Genomic DNA, 18,681 nt, shown 5'->3' with positions numbered 1-18,681 from the left:
CCCTTTTTGTTTGTTTGTTTGTTTCTTTTGGGCGCTATTTTGTAATATGTGTTATTGATCACTTGTGGAGACAAGGCAGACTACAAGAATGCTTTTGTGATGCAGAATGGCAGGGTTGGTGTTCTGTGATGACCCTCCTACCACAGGCTAAATAAACGGTGTATGTTAGGGGTTCATAGGGGCTTCAGGGTTAAAATTAACAATTATTGCAAATTAGCCATTCCATTGGGTTTTTTTCCTGCTTTTTCCTTTAATTTCACTTAATGTGACTTTCCCATATTTTACATTCTCCTCTATATAATTCTTTTGTTTAAAAAAAGAACCCCTAGTTTGTTTTTAATATATGCTAAGAAAATGAATAAAAGTAAATGGTTTGAAAGGAACATGTTCTTGCAGCACACTAAAAGCAGATCTTGGACTCAATGGAAATACTTGGTTAGTTCAAGTAATTTCTAGGCTGAATTTTTACATCCATGTGTAAAAATGTACATGCAAGTGTAGTCAGCATGGACATTGCAAGTAATTTATTTCTAGCTTCTGTTAATAAACTGCCTCCTGTCAAATACTTACAAGTAGCAGTATTAAACTACTTCTCAATGCTTTGCTGACAGTTTTTCTGTTTACACTACCTTGTATGGAAAAGTATAACACAAATGAAAAAAAGATATTCAGCTGAGAAGTTAGCATTAATTACTACTACAAAGGCAACTTCATTGCCTTTAGTCCTTGTTCCTTGAGTAGTTGAGCTAATACGGGCATCTTCACCAGGGCACTGCAGTCCCTTTTGACTTCTCACAGGTGGGTGGCACCTTGCAAGTGAGCTCTGTGGACGTGTTTTGTATGAACTTCCTTCTCTATGTTGTCAAGAGTTAGAGACATCTAGAACCAGTGAGGAAGCCCCAAAGACCGTAATACCTTGGATAAAGATGTAGATAAGGCTTCAGGTGTGATGTAGCAGCAGATGCATTTGCTGTTGTGAATTTAAGTTGAATGTAGAATATGATCAAGTGCATTATTACTCTCTAAGTAAAGAGAAGGGGTATCGTGGCTGTTGCTACCATTCTCTTGGTTTCCTAGCTGTTGTGTCTGCTTTTCATAAATATTTTTGTGATAAGGACACCGAGGGAGAGAAAGAGTACTACGAATAACATCTACTGTTCTGCTGCTGGGATTTTGTTTTCTCCTCTCTCTCAAACCAAGTTAAGTGAGATCATTAAAACATTGCAATAAAACTGTGTTAACAGACTAAGCCACAGATGGTTTTGATGTGCTATAGGTAACGACTAGCTAAAGACAATGCTTTCAAAATCGAATGTATTTTTTTTCCCCTGTGAGTTGATGGAAGAAAAATCCACACTAAACAAAAAAGGAAATGAGGGAGAATGAAACTAGAAGCACAAACTACTCTTGTATGCAAATGGAACAGGTTTTCCTCAAATATGTTTCAGTTAAACTGATCTCAAAATTTTGCATTTGTAATAATGTCAAAAATTTTTAGAGAGGGGGTTCGTTGTGGGGTTTTTGATGTGGTTTTGGGTTTGTTTTTTTTTTTTTCTAAGTTCCTCCCCCCCCCCCTTTTTTTTTTCTTCCTGTAAGTTCAATGCTGTTGCTTTAAATAGCATGACTGCCCGGTGTCCCTTCACGAAGAATAACAGCAGCTCTTAAAGGGACACTGCCAGCGTCAACCTCAGCCTCTCAGAGAGACTCTGCTCACTCTCTGAGCTCGCTCCCTCCTTATTTTCTTTTTTTTTTTTTCCTTAATTTCCTTTTAATGTCACATTTTTTGAAAATTATGTTCCGATACTTTTCTAATAACTCTCAGGGTGTTTTTCACTTTTCTAGCTAAAGATAGTTATCAGGAACCTCTTCAGCAAGACACAAAAATGTATGTAAGAGACACACAACTGCATGAAGATTGAGTAAACGTTACTTCATCCATTGAAGTCTAAGACTACTAAAATTGTCAGTCAGATACAAAAGTATGGAAATGTTGGGCAGGAAGAGACCTGAAGAGATCATGTTTTGTGTATTCCATCACCTTAAAAAAAAAAAAAAAAAAGAGAGGTTTTTGTCTAACCTGTTCTTCAAAATGTCGAAGTAATTATTCTATACCTTAAAGATAATGCACAATAAAATGCAGTAAAGATACATAAAGAATGACTGTCAGACATCATTCTTCATGTATCGAAGAATAATTTCGCTCATTCTCTCTCCTTTGTTCTTCTCCTTTTCTTGTTTAGAATAAGCAAACCCAAATTATTCTGTATTACTTATGAGTGTTGGACCCAAGTACTATCAGGTATTTTAGATGCAGGTGGTATAAAAATCTTAATTTTGGTAGCTATTAAATATTATTCAGATAATCTATCTCTTCTGTCCTTTTCCGCTTCTTACAGCTGATGTTCTTCCTAAAGCATCTCTCACTCAGAGGAATCCTGTGCTCATACAGAAAGGATTATCTGAGCCAGGACCCTCCATTGTCCTCAATCTGGAATTTCCATTTTCATTTACAGAATGTTATGGTTCGTCTATCCATCTGCAGTGAACATTGTCATCTGCTAACTGATGCACGTTTGCCAGCTTGAGTTTGCAAGGGAGCCTGCAAGAAAAAACCTCAGTGTGAACTGTCCAATTCTCCAGCCCCATTACTAGAAATTATTTATACAGTTCTACCCTGTTACGAATGGGAGTTCTGCACAGTGTATTTTTTTCTTTTTTATAAATGAATGAATTTTCAGTGTAGGCATCTTGTGTAGCATTCAGTGTTCTGAAAGTACTGTGTGTCTGCTATGAAATACCTATGTTGGACTGATACAAGGCAGAGCAAACCTCGATTTCTCATGTTGTGTGTTGCATACTTCTCCATACTAGTCCATTAAGATTTTTTAAAGGAAGGTAGATAAAAATCATTGAATCTGAACTGGGGCATATTGAAATATTGCTCTGCTGCCTGATCACTGATCAATAGCGTATGATACGTTTTTAACATGTTTTTGTGAATACCTATATCATCTACTTCATCTACAGTGTTTTAACAAACTGCTCTTTGTCTGGTACCTGCCAAAAATTGATAGATATTGACTAATGAAAGGTGCTCTTTCTTCATTCCAATATAATCACTAGTAAGCAAGCAACAGCAATGTAATTTTAGCATTAATTAGAAATACAGGAAAGGAGGAGAATCAATATTTGCTAATGGAACAAGGGAGGAGAAGAATCTGTAGTTAAAAGATACTTTAATGCTTCTTCTGAGAGAAATGCAAACAGTGAAGAAATAAAAACTATTTAGAGAACTACTTGACATTAATATTTTACCTCTCCCATCTTTGTTTGTGAGCTAGGGCACTCAAAATCTGAAACTTACTCAAGTTTCAACGTGTTTCTGTGATCTTAAGGTTATTTTATGTTTGTGCGCTTTTAGACCCTCCGCTTGAAAATATTTGTGGAAATGTGGGGGATGTGAGGAAGGTATGACACCTATTAAACACAGTGTGATTATTCTCACATTTAAGGCTTCTACTATATGAACATTTGTTTGCAGCACTTCCAGGTCTTGATATTGTTAGTGTAGCCAGTAGTGAGAGGAGACTGGTTTTACAATAGCAATTTACCATGCTGTGGCTAAAAAGTGGTAAATAGCACTTAATTATCCAAAAGCCTGTGCAGGAGTAGAGCTGCCTTTTCATTTCAGGCTTGTAAAAGAAATTTGCTTTTGTATTAATGGTGAGCAAATTGAAAATGTTAGTCAGAACTGAACTGTTTTCTTTCTCTCTCTTCCCTGCCTTTTCAGTGATTTTTTTGAACGCATTATTCTGTGCAACAGCCTTGTGTGGAGCTGTGCTGTCACAGGTAAACCAGGACTCACATATCAGGAAGCACTGGAATCAGAGAAGAAAGCCAGACAGAATCTTCAAAGTTTTCCAGAGGCACTCATCATTCCAGTTCTCTACTTGGCAACCCTTACCCATTGCTCCCGACTGCATGAGATCTGTGATGAAATCTTTGCTTATGTCAAGGATCGTTATTTTGTTGGTGAAACAGTGGAAGTAGTTAGAAATAATGGTGCAAGGTAAGTATATTTAAAAATAAATACGTATTTCTTTTTGGTGTGGGTAATTTTTGTGTGTGCTTCTTTTAAACAAAAAAAATCAGGATAATAAACTCCATCAAACACGTCTGAAGTGAGATGTGATGCTTAAGCTAGTGGTCCTGTTACTGTTCCTCCCTACTTTTAATTAAAAGTAGGATTGAATTGCTGGGCTTGGTATCTCTTTCCTTAGCTTAGAAGCAGCTGTGGAAGCCGGACAGCTCTCTTGGGTCTGGGCACTGCAGTTTTTTGGTCTGTGTGGTGGATTTGCAAACTAATGTCAGTTCCCAGGTGTGAGAAGGATAGATTGTTTGTAGAATGGGATTTAATGAGAAACTAGGGGAAGCTATGAATGAAAAATCATACGAAAGTTTTGATGAATCCTTCAGAATGTAATTCATCATATGGTGTTCTCTGTACTCAGAATGGCCTGACTACTAAAAGCTTTGAAGTATCAGTAGAAGTTGGAATTTTGCTTTTTAGGTAGTAGTGAAAATTGTGACTGCATTCTCAGAAGTTGGGAACTAATTGTAAAATGTTTGCAATAGATGATTATTTGGGATTTAGTGTGATGGGTTTTGTTTTTGTTTTTTTTCCCCCCCATACTTGGGGTTAGTGTTGTGCTTACTCTTATACTGATGTTTATATTGCAAGTGGTTTTATTATTATCCTAGTTTGATTAAAAACATGGAAGAATTTTGAGCTTCATATACTTCCTTTCTCATGTCGCTGGTACATGTGCTGTGTAGTATAAATAAGTTGTTTTAAAGCAGCTTCTGGGAGAGGACTAGAAAAGGTCAATGTTTTGTCTAAATGAGTTTGTAGTTTCACCTAGCACACTTAAAATGGGAAAGGCTCAACATGCTCACCTTGGAAGTACCTGCAGAATGCGTGCCAAAGCCTTTGTGGGTTCAGCTATTACTGTTTTGTTGTTTATGGGGTGGTTTTGTCCTCCTTTAGAGGAAGGTGCCAGCTTACACTGCAGAGTAGATGGGGTTTCTCTGGGTAGCCTGAGACCTCAGCACATAATCTGGTGATAAGAGTGGGCTGGTTCAAAATGGTCACTGGAGAACGGTTATTGTGCATGAGATTTTTTTAGTGGCTGATACAGATCTTATTTGAGGCAAATTTTGTACTACTCCAGGAAGAAAAATCTGTGGTGAGCTGCAGGGAAGTTGTATGGAAATTTGTATGAGCATGTACTTAAGGTCAGTGCTTAATAGAAAAACTTTCTCTCTCTTCCCTGCTCTGTTCTTTTCAACCAGTGAAGTCCCAGTCTGCAGAGCCAGGACAAGAACAACTTAAGTAGAGTGGCTACCTTCTGAATGTATCTGAATGTTTGTTTTTGTCTTTCTTGTCTTTATATTTGTCTAATGACTGGACTCAGTTTACCACTAGTATTACAGTCATTCTGCTTCAAATTGTGTGTGTTGGTGGTTTTTTGTTTGGGTGGTGGTTTTTGTTTGTTTTTTTTGTTTGTTTGTTTGTTTTGTTTTTTTTTTTTTTAACTAGAAACCTGAATATTGTGAACTGTCAGTGTAATTCAGGTGCTAGTTTTTGTTTGCTCAGTGAAATGCCTTTGTTTTCAGTCCTGGAAGATACTGTCAGTTTCCAAGCTAATGGCAAAAAGAATGCGTTAGAAGAACAAACTCCTCTTCCCCCTCAAGAGATCAACCTATTACTTTTCTAAACTCTTGCTGAAATATTTATGCATATGCATCTTGGCTTTTTATTAAAGCTTAAATGAAAAGTAGGCTTATGCGATAAATAAGTCTGTCTTTTTTTCTTCATCTTTTGAAATTCCGAATTCTTTTGCTTTTCCATTTACACCACCATTAATCAGTTTTTAAGTTTGCCCTAACAAAATGGTTTCTACTTACCATGTAAGCTAAATTCTGTTCAGATAAAGTTGTGACATGATTCTCTCTATGAAGATAGCACTATCATTTATTTTTTTACCAGACTTTAATTCAGTCTTCTTGGTTATTCAAAATTGTGTTGAAGTATGTATCTAAAAATTTTGTGTTCCACTTTCACAGATCAATGTATTTATACGATATAAACTAGATTTCTTAAGCCTTTGGGGTGGGCTAGTTACCATTTAAAATACTGAAGATACAGATAGAATCTATTTTTATCAAGAATTACCCTGCTAGAGATTGTATGTTTTAAACGACATAAGTATAAAATTTTGTCTGGTGAAATGAAGCATGAAAAATTTGCTGAAGCTGATGGTATGCCACTGATATTTTAGACAAATGATAACAGAAAGCTAGTTCAGACCTTTAATACTAAACCCAGGAAATACAGCAAGTAACACTAATGCAGAGGGATTTGTATGCTTACAGATACATAATTAAAGAATACGAAGTGGGAGGAGGTGAGGTGTTGTTATTCTGCTCAATTAACAGTCGACTTTGACCTGTATTTTGAAGTACTACGTTGGGGATTAAGTATGCCAACTCATGTTACGTGTAAATAACATGGCTGTCGAACAGAGCAATTTGCATGTCTGTTCTGCAGCTACTTTTTTGTGATCTTTTCTAGCAAAAATGAACACAGTCCATCTATAGTGTAGCAGCATCCTATAAAACCAACAGAATTTGGCAGATCATGAAAACCCAGTGGTGTCATGGTGTTGTGAACTCTTCCACTGCATTTATGTATGAAGTTTTCTGCACATGTCAGCAGGATCATTTATTTGCATCACTTAATGCAAAGCCTACAACATAATGGACATGTAACCAGGGATTGCTCAAGCAGTTTAAGTACTGACATTTTATAGTCCCTAACGTTGCACATGTAATACTCTTGGAGGATAGATTGCTTTGATGCAGCTTTCTAGATTTTGAACCAAATAAATGGGAGGGACCCCAAACACTAGAAGGGTTAGCATTTTGGCTTAATATAAATGGTTTTGTCTTGAGCTTATGAAGTAGTCTGTAGTACTGTAAGCAGTGGACAGGTGGTCTAGAAATAGTAAGAGAACAAGTGCTTTGTGCAGAGGTTAGGTAGAAGATGTTTTTGTTTGCGACTTGTTCTTGTATCGAACCTATGTGCTCTGGTTGCAGAATCTGATGCCCCATTGCTTTTTCTGGCCTTACGTCTCTGTCGGGCTCTTTGGGTTTCTAGTCTTTTGCTGTGCTGCTCAATTTTTAATTTGGCTGCTTCTGCCTTGTTGCTGAAGTCTGGTGGGAGGAATTCATTCTGGGAGATGTTCTTCTGCCTTCCTTTTGTTTTCGTATGTCTGCTGTCTTAACAGCCCTTATCAACCAGAAATAAACTGTAGAGAAAGCCTCCCCGGTCCTCTGATGAGTCGTGTTCAGGTAGTCTCCGAAAATGATGTGCCATTTGGTAAATAGAAACAACAATGAGAGAATTCTGTTTTGGGTTTGTTTTTTTGTTTTTTTTTTTTTTTAAATGCTTTCAGATGATGTATTGATTAAAAATGACCAGGTTTGTTTGTTTGTTTGTATGTATGTGTCCAGCTTTTCTGGCCAAACTGCGTGTGACTTTTCTCCAAACTTGCAGTTGTGCTGGGCTTTAAAACTCCTGGGACTTGAATTTCCATTTAAAGAACTGTAGGAGTGGTGTAACAATGTTTTTCTAGTACTGTCTTTGTATAAAACTAAATTGTTTTTTGAAACATTGGTCAGAAACATAATGTAAACATAAAACTCAATCTCAAATTAAGTTGAAATTTGTCTGAGTTGCCAAGGAACTGAAAACAGCTGACACAGTAAGTACTGTTATTCAGAATGCCAATTTGCTGCTTATGGAAAGTAATTTATTGAAAAAGGCATGGAAATTATTTGAGGTCTTGTTGGGGGGAAAAACTAGAGCCAGTAATAAGTAGCCAGTGTTTTAGCTTACGCTTTATTGAAGCAGAGGAAAAAAGTGGACCATTTGTTGCTGTCTCAGAATTGCATTGTATTATTGGTACTTAAAATTTGTGAAATTGATTTTCAACATCTTGGCATCTGAAGTCAGTTACCTGGAAGTTGGAACTATGTGGTGTGGAAGGTCTACCTGAAATAAACTTCGTGAATGCCTCAGGCACACCAAATAAAACCTTCAACAGCCTAACTCATTCAGCTGTAGGACCTGTTCTTTTCTGCGTCCTTATATTAAGCCAAAATGCTAACCCTTCTAGTGTTTGGGGTCCCTCCCATTTACTTGATTCAAAATCTAGAAAGTTGCATCCAAGCAATCTATCCTCCAAGAGTATTACATGTGCAAAGTTAGCACAGGTCAGCAGTGCGCTTTTTTTTTCTTAATTATTGTAATTTGTTGGAGGAAAAACTAGTGTTAAAGCATATGTAAACAACCAACTGTGATTTCTCATCAGTGCTCTGAGTCTGGTGCTATCACAATAGGTAATGTCTGTTTTTATGAGGGTATACAAGTGAGCAATGTGATAATTAGTTAATTAATCTATAAGCTTGCAGTCTCATTTGAGCAATGAAGAGATCTGAGGTTTTCGGTTGGACAACTCTATTAGCTCTTCAGCTCCCCCTCCACTGCCCTTAAAAATAGCTTATGTGACAATGCCTTCCCTTCCCCACAGAGGTTGGGGGACAACCAGTTGTTGTCCATCAATTAGTATGCAACTTAATTAAAAGTCAAGCACCTGCAGATTAAAATAGGTTGCTTAAAGGTAGTGTATAAGAAATAAGAAATCGTACAGAACATGGCAGATACTAAAAGGGAGTATCTCTTTTCATTGGATTTGACCACTAGATGACACCACTGCAAAAGAGTATTTGCCTAATGCCTGTGAGCAAGCAACACCAGAATGCTTTAAGATAATACAGTGTTTTTAAAATGAGCCTGCTTACAGAAGTAGTAGACAAAGTTCTCTGTTGGGAAGATTGCTGCATCCGATCACATATTGGGTATAGGTTAACATCCTTCTCTGCTCTGAATGATCTGATGTCCACCACTGCCAACCTCTAGGAAACTTAAATAATGACAGAGCAACCTTGTCTGTAGGTGAAACTTCCTTTTTTTAACTCATCAATTGTTTGGCTGGTGTCCCAGTGCTTTAGGACTGTTCAGAGTGGATTAACCACTGCGTTAGGCCAATTAAAAGCTTTACATACTGATTTCATCTCTGTAAGTCTTAACTGGGGCACAGGAAGTGTGTTGCTGTCATGACTGTGCCTAGCTGATAAGGAGTTAGCATGGTAGAAAATAATCCTTGTAAGAGATAAGGATACAGCTAGTTTTCCAACTTTTTCATTCAAACTGGTAACAAGGTATTACTGGCTTTTATATATAGTGTTTTCTGCGCGCTTTGATAAGTTAGTATGAGACTACTAGGTAGTAGAAGGCAGCGTCTTCCACTCTAATGAGTTACAGTGAATTTAAATTATTTTCTGGTCCACCAACACATTTCCCCTTTGACCTGTAGGCTGCAAAGCTGCCTGGATGCAGAGGCACTGGGGCTAATGTCTAGAGAATCAGAAAGTTGTTACAGTGTGTTTCTTGTAGTGGTAAGGATTAAGCATAAGTGTCTCCATACTAAGAAAGTTTCCTACTTTATTTCGAAAGGTGAGTTTGAATTCAAGTAGCAAAGTTAGTGCGGTGCTTATGAAACAACATAGCTGATGTTATGGGAGAGCAGCTTACCCATTCATAGAGCAAGTACAGTTCGCACTGTTCCAGCATTGCTCTTTAAGGATCAGTCCACTCCTGGCTTGGAAAAATCGTGCTTAAGGATTTTACTTTCCATTGCCCTTCAGTCCTTTGAGATATAAATATTTTTGTATTTGTTGACTAATAATTGTATTCGTGTTTGACTAATGGAAGCTATGAGATAATGTTATCTGGGAAAGAACCTGCAACTCCTTTCTTATAGATTGTTGAACACCTGTTAAAACTTGTTTTGGGCACTGCCACTCTGTTAGCTCTTATTTCTGTGCACACTCTCTACTTTTTTAACTGTAAATTTAAAGATGCAGGTTTTGGCTTGTGTTACAATTTTTGTTGTGTGGTTTTTAAATCATGCTTTTTACTAGTTTCTTTGAAACATGCATGACTGACAGACAAATGAAGATGCTAGAACTCGAAAATAGCAGCTCTTGCTGTACTTCAGGGAGCCACTATGTGCATAAAACGTCTCCCTGTTGTGTGCTTTTGTTTTGTGTGTGCATTAAACTGTGCCAGTTAGCTTAGTAAAAGATGTCACTTACTCCTTCACATCTTGTCTCGCTTTTGTCTCCAATTACTTTCAAGTGTACGAGAACTGTTAGGACAAAGATATGACTTGCTGCACTTATCTTTCATTTACTTCTTAAAAACTTACAAAAAGTTGAAAAAACAGAATGAGGCTATAGCTTTTTTTATTCTTCTTGGTACTAGCTGCCATAGCTTCTTTTATTACTCTTGGGGTTTTCTGTATTCAACTAACTTTACATACTGTTAGGAAAGGTGTGCTTTTAAAATTTTGGCATTTGAAAAACTGTTTTTATTTGGGTGTCTTTTCAAAAATTATTTTTCTTTTGCATCTCACTCACTGATCATGGTTTTTATGTTTAAAGTTGGTATCAATGTATTCCCCCACCACCCCATTTGAAACAGCCTTCTGCATCCAAAGGATGGTTTTTTTGTCTGCTTACTGTAAAGCATAGAGGCATGTTTGTAACTCACCTGGGCCTTCAAGGGATCTTGGTTTTTGACTTGAAATGAGGACATAGCAGAGTGCCAGACTATTATAGCACAGTAGTTAGCACCAGCCAGACAAAAGGTGTTGTGCAGAACTCTCAGTTGATGGGCAGTGGTCTCCCTTCTCACAGCTTGTAACTTCAGCCTTGGTTGGATGTGAAGGGGCCTACTCAACATTTGGGAAGAACTTCTGAGTAAGTGAAAGTGCCAATAATATCAGGGTCAAGGTTTCCACTCATCATCCTGTGATGGTTGGTTTTGGACCGTTGGAATGGAGTGCATCTTTTCTTTATCTTCAAATTGTGATGTTACTGCTTCAGCAGAGATAGATGGAGATACCTGCTTGACCTGTAACTTGTAATAGCTTGTGTACATGCTTTTGAGTTGCTGAGCTGAATGAAAGAGAAATATGACAAGAAAGTTACGCTTATCCTTTGTTCTGGGTTTTCCTGAATCGCTCTCAACTTGGACTGCTGGTGAGTTTGAAGCATGTACCATGTCTTGCCCAACTACATGTTAGGTGTGTGGTTCACCTGGAACAGGCTTTCCTGGTATTCCAGTGTTCACTTGCCTAGGTGTCACTTTTCAGTTAGTAAGGATAAACTGCTGAAGTCACCGAGCTACTCAAGAAGTTGGAAGTGTCAGGGTTTCTAAATGAAATGAGGTCTTACAGGTCTTACTACTTCTTCCTTCCTTCTCTGCTTTTGTCTGTGGCCAATATTTGCCTCTTGTACATGCTTAGTTCTCGTCAGATCATTCGGTGAGCCACCTGAGGTAGCTGATGTGACAGCTGATATGATTTGGGTCTTTGGGCTTTTTTGGGGGGGGGATGGTGGTGGTGGTGTTTTTTTGTTTGGGGTTTTTTATCAGGTAATTGAATTCAATTTAATGACAACCAAAATGACACAGAGTGCCTGAGCTACAAAAAGCAAGCACTGCACCAAGTATGTGGCTGGAAGGAGGAATGGCAAAGGAAGATTTTGGTGGTGTTGAACTATTAAGTCACCTCTGCATCTTGTGGAGCAGCAGCCAGAGGCTGCAGGAACAGTTTGCTTTTGTACACCTTCACCCTGCTGCTTCCTTACCGTTCTTCTGGCAGTGACAAGGTTCAGTCACACTTAAAGTTTTCTGCTAGTTGTGTCAAGCTGCTCTTCAAAGCAGAGACCAGAATTATTGTTTTAGAGAGACACTGATGGAGTTACATTTCCAGAGAATCTGTGTCTTGTGTCACAGTCTCCAGTCAGTGTCTCTTGCCCTTAGATGGCTGCAATCAGTTATGTTCTTTCACTTGTGCGGCTCACCAGCCATACCCAAAGTTCATGGAAGTCGATGGAAAATCTCATGTGGTGGGGGTTTTTTTGGTTTGTTTTTTGGTTTTTTTAGGGTGTTGTGGATTTTTTTGTTTTTTGTTGTTTTGTTTTTTTCATTTGAGAAAGATATGCCCTGCTACTTTAAAAAAAATTACTTTGATATTGGTGATACCTCCTCTGGCTTTGCGTTTGAAACTTTTAGGGGTTCCTGTGTTGTTGTTCTTCAACATATTTCCCCTCTCCCCTTAATAATATAGGCCAAACCCTTCTTGAAACCTTTCCCATAACATGAAAAGACCTCAAAGAGCTTTGTTTCTGAGTATAGCAAGAAATAAAACTGTAAGCATAAAGGCCATCCTTGGGACAGGTCAGAGGACATGTACCCTGTTGTTGCTAGCAGCTTGTAGTGCAGAAAGATGCATGCAAAACTGCTTGAGTATAGAGTAATCCTGTTGCAGGTGTACTCCTCTAGCTTTTGGCTGTCAGTGTCTCATCTAGAGTTGTTGGGACTATTGTGTAAAATTCATGATAGCTCTATTTTCAATTTATCTGATCATTTCCTGAATACCTGTGGGATTCAGTTAATGTGGCTCTAAGTTTCTGCACAATCTTATTGTTTGAAGAAAGTGCTTCCTGACTGAGGGGGATACTAGATTATGTATTTAATTTAATACTGCTGTCTGTTTAGATTCAAGTGCCCCCAGTTCTTTTTTTAATGGGAAATGGTAAGTGAGCATGGTTTGACTTTGACATGAGCTCTGTCAAGATCTTAAGGCATCCTTTTTAGAATGTATTTTAAGTAGCATGCTTCATTTGAGTGTGTTGCTTCAGCTTTCATCTCTGCTGTTTTGTGTGCCTAATAGAAGAAGAATTGTAGTAAGTGAACTTGGGGAATGTAGGTAATTGAGGAAAGGAGACTTTTGTTCACACTAGAGGCAGAGTGGCTGTTGCTCTTAGCCCAGGGAATTTGCTGCTACTAGCCATGACTTGACTGTAGCAAGGCTAAAAAAAGTCTTCATTTGTAGGTTATTTCTTTAATGCCAGAAGGAAGGGTTGAATCACTTTCTTCAATCTGCTGTCTATTAGTAACCATTAAATTTCATTGAATTGCATTTTTATTGAGCCAGGTAATGTGTGTTTCACTTGATTCCTTCCCCAAAGATTTATGTTAATGATTTGAATGAAGGCATAGAGGATGGAGAATCACTTGCTTTCTGTGATAGCTGGTTCCATTAGTCATTCTTCCTGTTTAGTAATAAAAAGGCGGGGGAGGGGGGAGGAGTAGCTCTATTGGGGATTTTGCTACTTACTGAATCGAGTGTATAGAATATTTAACTTTGGTTCTCACAGAAGGAGATAGAATACCCTGTAAATTACAGGGCTGTCCAGTGGATAAGCAGGTAAATTAAGCGTTGGAAAAACAGTTGGAGGCTAAATACTCAGATCTTTTTGTCCAGGAGGATTCATTCGTGTGTGTGTGCTTCAGCCTCTTTGTCCTTTCATGGCATTGGGTAGCATAGGTTCCGATTTAGCCTTTATGTGGCTGTTTTACTGTGATTGCAAATTTAGTGTATATGCGCTCCCTCTAGTGGTCGTCAGATAGTGAATACAATTGAAGAAGTGTCAGTAGCCTTAAGCGTTGGTGCTTTTGATTACTTTCTATTAGAAATTAATTTTAAAGTGTTTTTAAAGTTGAACTTCCTAGGAAATGTATTTTATAATATGAAACAAAACCAGTTCTACTAAGAATTGGATTTTTTAGCAGGTGATCTTTGTTGGATTTAAAAAAACCCAGCCTAATGATACACATTCTGCCGTGCAGTCAGCTTCATATTATTTAATATGAAAGGGAAGCTGTGATGTTCTGAATACTGGAAAACCAAGATACTGTAATGATAGACTTTTCTCCTAGGACTCAGCCAAAGTCTGGTCCTGGGCCAGACGTTAATAAGCCCTGTTGGACTCGGACTGATTTTGTAAACATCCATGAGGCTCTGTCTCCATTACATACTTGGGTGCTCTTGGTTCTGTTCACGGAGTCTATTTATTTTTGCACAGCTAATTAGGTTGGGCTCCCTTCACCAGGAAAATGTGTCTTCCAGCCCCAGACCAGCTTCGGAAACTGGCTGCATTGGAATCGCAGTGTGCCTGTGGTCAGCAAGGCCAGTGGGTTTGGGCTGCCTCACAGTGTCCCCATGATCATATTGTTGTCTTTAGGAATATAAGGATATTAGTAGTTGTTTGGGGATTTTTTTTTGTTTGTTTGGTTTTTTTTAAATAACATACCCCATCGGAGCATCCTGGAGCTCTGTTCCTGTTGGAGAGAGGCTTGAGGAGGTTAGCTATGTGCACCAACTGTGTTACTGGTCCTAGCTAAATTCACAAGTGAATATGACACAGGATATTTTAATGTTTTCAACTTTTCTCCCTCTGCTCCCCTTCCTTCCCTCCTCATCCCTCTCACACCCCCACCCTCCCACCCCCACCCCAATGTCTGCAGGTTTTGGAAGGTACTGTCTGCTTGCAGAAATAGGTGTCTAAGAAATATTTTGGCCTTGTTTCCTTTTTGCCCGTGTTTGGATAGAAGAACACTTAGAGTTTGCCTGTCATAGATTTGTTGGCATTTTTTTTTGTTTGTTTGTTTCTGATTTGGGCATGATGCCACACTAATTCAAGCCCTGAGCTTCATGTATTCTCCATGTTCTTCATTTCTATTGGCGGTGTTTGGTGCCCAGAGAAGAGAACCACTGTGTTCTTTCTCTCCCCATTCTTTGAGCTTTTAGTGGTAATATGTGACAGCATTCATTGACTGTAATAGTTAGTTTTCATGAAGCAGACAAGGCTTTAGGAGATTAAACTAAAAAATATGTACCCTGGAATTCCAGAAAGGGATGAAAGTTAGTGTTCAAGAACCAGCTATAATACAGTTTTTCAGCATGAAGCGTCGATTAATTATACTTTTTAATATGCAGTTAATTCTGCCTTTTCTAACTAGCATTCAGGATGGTGAAGGGATAGACTTGTTTTGTCAATTGTGTGCATGCCAGATGGAGCCTTAGTATGTGTCAGCAGATAAATGGGCCATTATTAAGATTAGATGCATAATGATCATTTCAGCCTTGTTTATTTAGGTCATTGACAGCAGTAGAAGATGATCTCTTAGAAGTAAAAATACTTTGGGATCTGAAAATCTTTTGCTTTCATAGACTGCTTTCAAAATAAATGTGAAGGATTTGGTGTCTAGTTTTAAAGAAACACATAAAGTTAACTTTTTAGTTTACTTAAGTGAGAACTGGAAAAAAAAAAATACAACCATAAATGATTCTAGCAGTGACTTGATTTCTTGTCTTGACTAGTTAAGCTGATAGCTGTGTAAGCAGATGAAATTGTTCGTTTATTAGATGGAACTCACTGAATTAATATTTTACCTGGTATTTTGGTGCAAGGCTCTTAAGAATTTATTTAGTAGACAATACAATGTTTAGTTGTATATGTATTCTTAAAATAACATCTACAATTTTAGACTCCTTTCACTAGTGAAAAACTTCGATGGTAATAAATGTCTGTGTTTTATTTCAGGTTGCAGTGTAAGATTTTGGAAGTCATAGCTCCTGCCCATCACAATGGAATGGCAAATGGCCACGCCAGCAGCACTGACGGAGACACAATTGTCATCAGTGACAGTGATGACTCAGAAACGCACAATAGCTCTGCACAAAATGGGTAAATGATACTTTCACAGTGCAAAGCATGTGGGCTGGGTGGAAGTGAGACTAAAGCAGACATGGCAGGGTCTGCCTGAATCAGATCAGTTGATCTCTGTGGGTTATGAGTGTTCAGCCAGCTGCAGGTGACAAGCTGAACATGTTATGCATAATCCCAAGAACTGTGCATTATGAGAAATTGAGTACCTACAGAATAATCATGGTTTAATTTGTTCGGAATGACAGTGTTTCCATTGAGAGATGGTAGAAGAGCCATGTATGCCTAGTTCTCTGTGTGCTGCAGAACATGTCCTGCTATAGCATGGAAAATGCAGTCATGTTCTGTGTTTCCAAAGTCTGGTATGACTTAGTATGGTGTATTACTTGACTTCCATCATAGGGCTGAGTTGAGATTGCCTTACAGTAAGAGGATGTGCTCTTACTGGAACTCTCTGCTAAGTCTTTCCAGAGACTTAATGTGTTTGTGTACAAAATATAGAAGTGTACAAAGCTTTCTTCATTGTCCGTATGTCCATATAAACATATACCATTGTATTTAATGATTTGATTATGATTTTAGGTGCAGTGAAACAGCAGTGTATGTCTTGTCTTAAGGAATTGCCTGTAGGCTGGAGTAGCTTAATAACATTGAATAAGAGAGCTTTTTGGCTGTAATTGTGGTGTTTAATTTGGAATATCCCTTTACCAACCAGTAATTGAGCTTATATATGCAGCTTATCCTAGCAGTATAACAAGAGGAAAGATTTCTGTGCTATACAAACACAATGTTGATGAAAGAGGAGGATTTTAAGTGGGCCCCAATCTTGTATCAAGAAGCATACAGGCTTTACACGAACTGTTACTGACTTTGAGACGTCACATGGATGCAGAAGTTATTCTCATTGATGGCTGCATGAGGACTTCTGTGTCCTGACATGCCTTGAATAAGTAGGGTGGAGCTCCTGGCTTGTCTAAGAAAGTAACATGGGATAAGTAACTTGAAAAATTCTCTACTGTCTCTTGAAGGCAGTGTCCAACTTGTTCATGAAGACGTCCTACGTCTTTGAGAAATTAAATGCATTTTCTGTGTTCCACAAGGCATGTGGCATTTGAAAGGAGGTTATTCTTGGAATTACGCAAGCGTGCACAGAGCTGACTGTGGGATTGATCTCTTTATGTTGCTGTCACTTCCATGCTTGCAGAGCTGGTAGTTAGACTGAGTCTTACACTCCGTCTGTGGTTCTCCCCAGCTGATTACTTATTTTGACAATGCAGAGATGGGAGGGAATATCATTTCTTAGGGAAATCTGGTGAGAATAGACGAAATTCTGAAGCACTGTTTCATGGCATACCTGACTAACATTTATGCTACAAACTTAAATTGCACTTAAGAGAGTCTTTAACAAATCAAGAGTGTAATAACAGTTAAATTAGTTTCTGGATATATTCTGAGTATACGCAAACTTTGAAAGTATTTGTTGTACCTTTAAAACCTATCTGAAGGTAGAGCATTGTTGTCAGTTTTTGTATATTGGCATCTATGGTTCTTTATACCCTTATTTGTAACAATAAGAAATCCCACTGAACTGAATTACATGGTTTTGCAGCCCTAGTGTTTCACTGTCTATATTTTGCTGCTTATGGAGAAACTGTGGAGAGCATGGATGTTATTTGCCTTGGGACCAGCATTAAGTTGGTATGTCCAGAACCACAGTTCTGCCTCCGTCTGCACACAAATCTCCAGGTTTTGAGACCCAGCCTTCGTGCAAAGCTGCAGTGCTGTTAAACAATAGTACAGCAGATGCTCTGTGTGTTTGTGAGAGGGGGGGAGGGGAGCAGAGCACAGATTGATGGGCCATCTGCAAATATTTTTTCCTAAAGAATCTGTAAGGCTTGAGAATCTTAACTGAAAATAGATGTCATTAGAGATCCCAACCTTTCTCTGACCCTACTCCTGTCTGTGTGGAGCAGAAATAGCCATGTGTTCTGTGCAAGTTGTCCTGCTGACCTGTTTTTATTGTGTTCTGCAGTAAAAGCAAGATATGGTTATTATATTCCAGCAGGACTCAGATACAGGTATTATAGATCCAGCAGGACTCAGACCAGATAGCCATGTCCTGGATATGGTAACTGAGGACAGGGACTCAGACGTTTCTTGGTAAGGCTGCTTTAAGACCGTGCTGTCTGAATATAATACAGCAGGACTGTAAGCACAAATTTATATCTAGGTCATGTGGTCACTGTACCAAAGTAATTGAAGGACTGATGAGATTATTATCTGTTGGTGGTTCAGAATAACCTTATTCAAAAAATGGAAGACATTGCCAGGTGCTATTTGAGTGCAGTAGAAACTAGTATATGGGTGAGTCAGCTCCAGTTTTTATCTACTAACTTACAAGATACGTGTATTCTTCCCGCTGGATCTGGTGGTCTGTCAGAGCTGTCCTGTCAAGACTTGCTGTAGAGGATCTCTGCTGCAGAATAGGTCTAACCTTTAGCCCTGGGTTCAGCTGTAACAGTTATTTTTTTCCTTCTTAATAGCTGGTGCAGTGCTGTGTTTTGGCTTTAGCCTGAGAACAGTGCTGATAACACTGATGTTTTTAGTTGTTGCTCAGCTGCGCTTACTCTGATCAAGGACTTTTCATTCTCATGCTCTGCCAGTGAGGAGGGGTGCAAGAAGCCGTGAGGGAGGAAGCAGGGACAGGACACGTGACCCAAACTGGCCAAAGGGCTATTCCATACCACAGCACGTCATGCCCAGTATATAAACTGGGGGGAGTTACTCAGAAGGAACCGATCGCTGCTCTGGTTGGGCTGGGTATTGGTTGGTGGGTGGTGAGCAATTGTATTGTGCATCACTTGTGTTTTATTGTTTTTATTTTCTTTCCTTCCCCTTTTTAGTATTATATTCTCT

At 38.6% G+C, this 18,681-nt stretch overlaps 1 protein-coding gene across 1 annotated transcript in view; it reads left to right on the top strand.

The window, feature by feature from the left end:
- Positions 1 to 15,786, top strand: part of LOC104408032 (bromodomain adjacent to zinc finger domain protein 1A-like) — a gene marked incomplete at both ends in the record, with an annotated part of 18,557 nt that extends 2,771 nt beyond the window's left edge. Inside the window, 3 exons of the mRNA XM_010017483.1 lie at positions 1,843 to 1,885; positions 3,791 to 4,069; positions 15,643 to 15,786. Of these exons, the coding sequence (XP_010015785.1) occupies positions 1,843 to 1,885; positions 3,791 to 4,069; positions 15,643 to 15,786 (466 nt within the window). The remainder of the gene's footprint in view (positions 1 to 1,842; positions 1,886 to 3,790; positions 4,070 to 15,642) is intronic.
- Positions 15,787 to 18,681: the final 2,895 nt, after the last annotated feature.

This window comes from Nestor notabilis, unplaced genomic scaffold (assembly GCF_000696875.1).
Source record: "Nestor notabilis isolate BGI_N333 unplaced genomic scaffold, ASM69687v1 scaffold30260, whole genome shotgun sequence".
Lineage (NCBI taxonomy): Eukaryota > Metazoa > Chordata > Aves > Psittaciformes > Psittacidae > Nestor > Nestor notabilis.
This window is presented reverse-complemented; position numbering and strand designations above follow the sequence as displayed.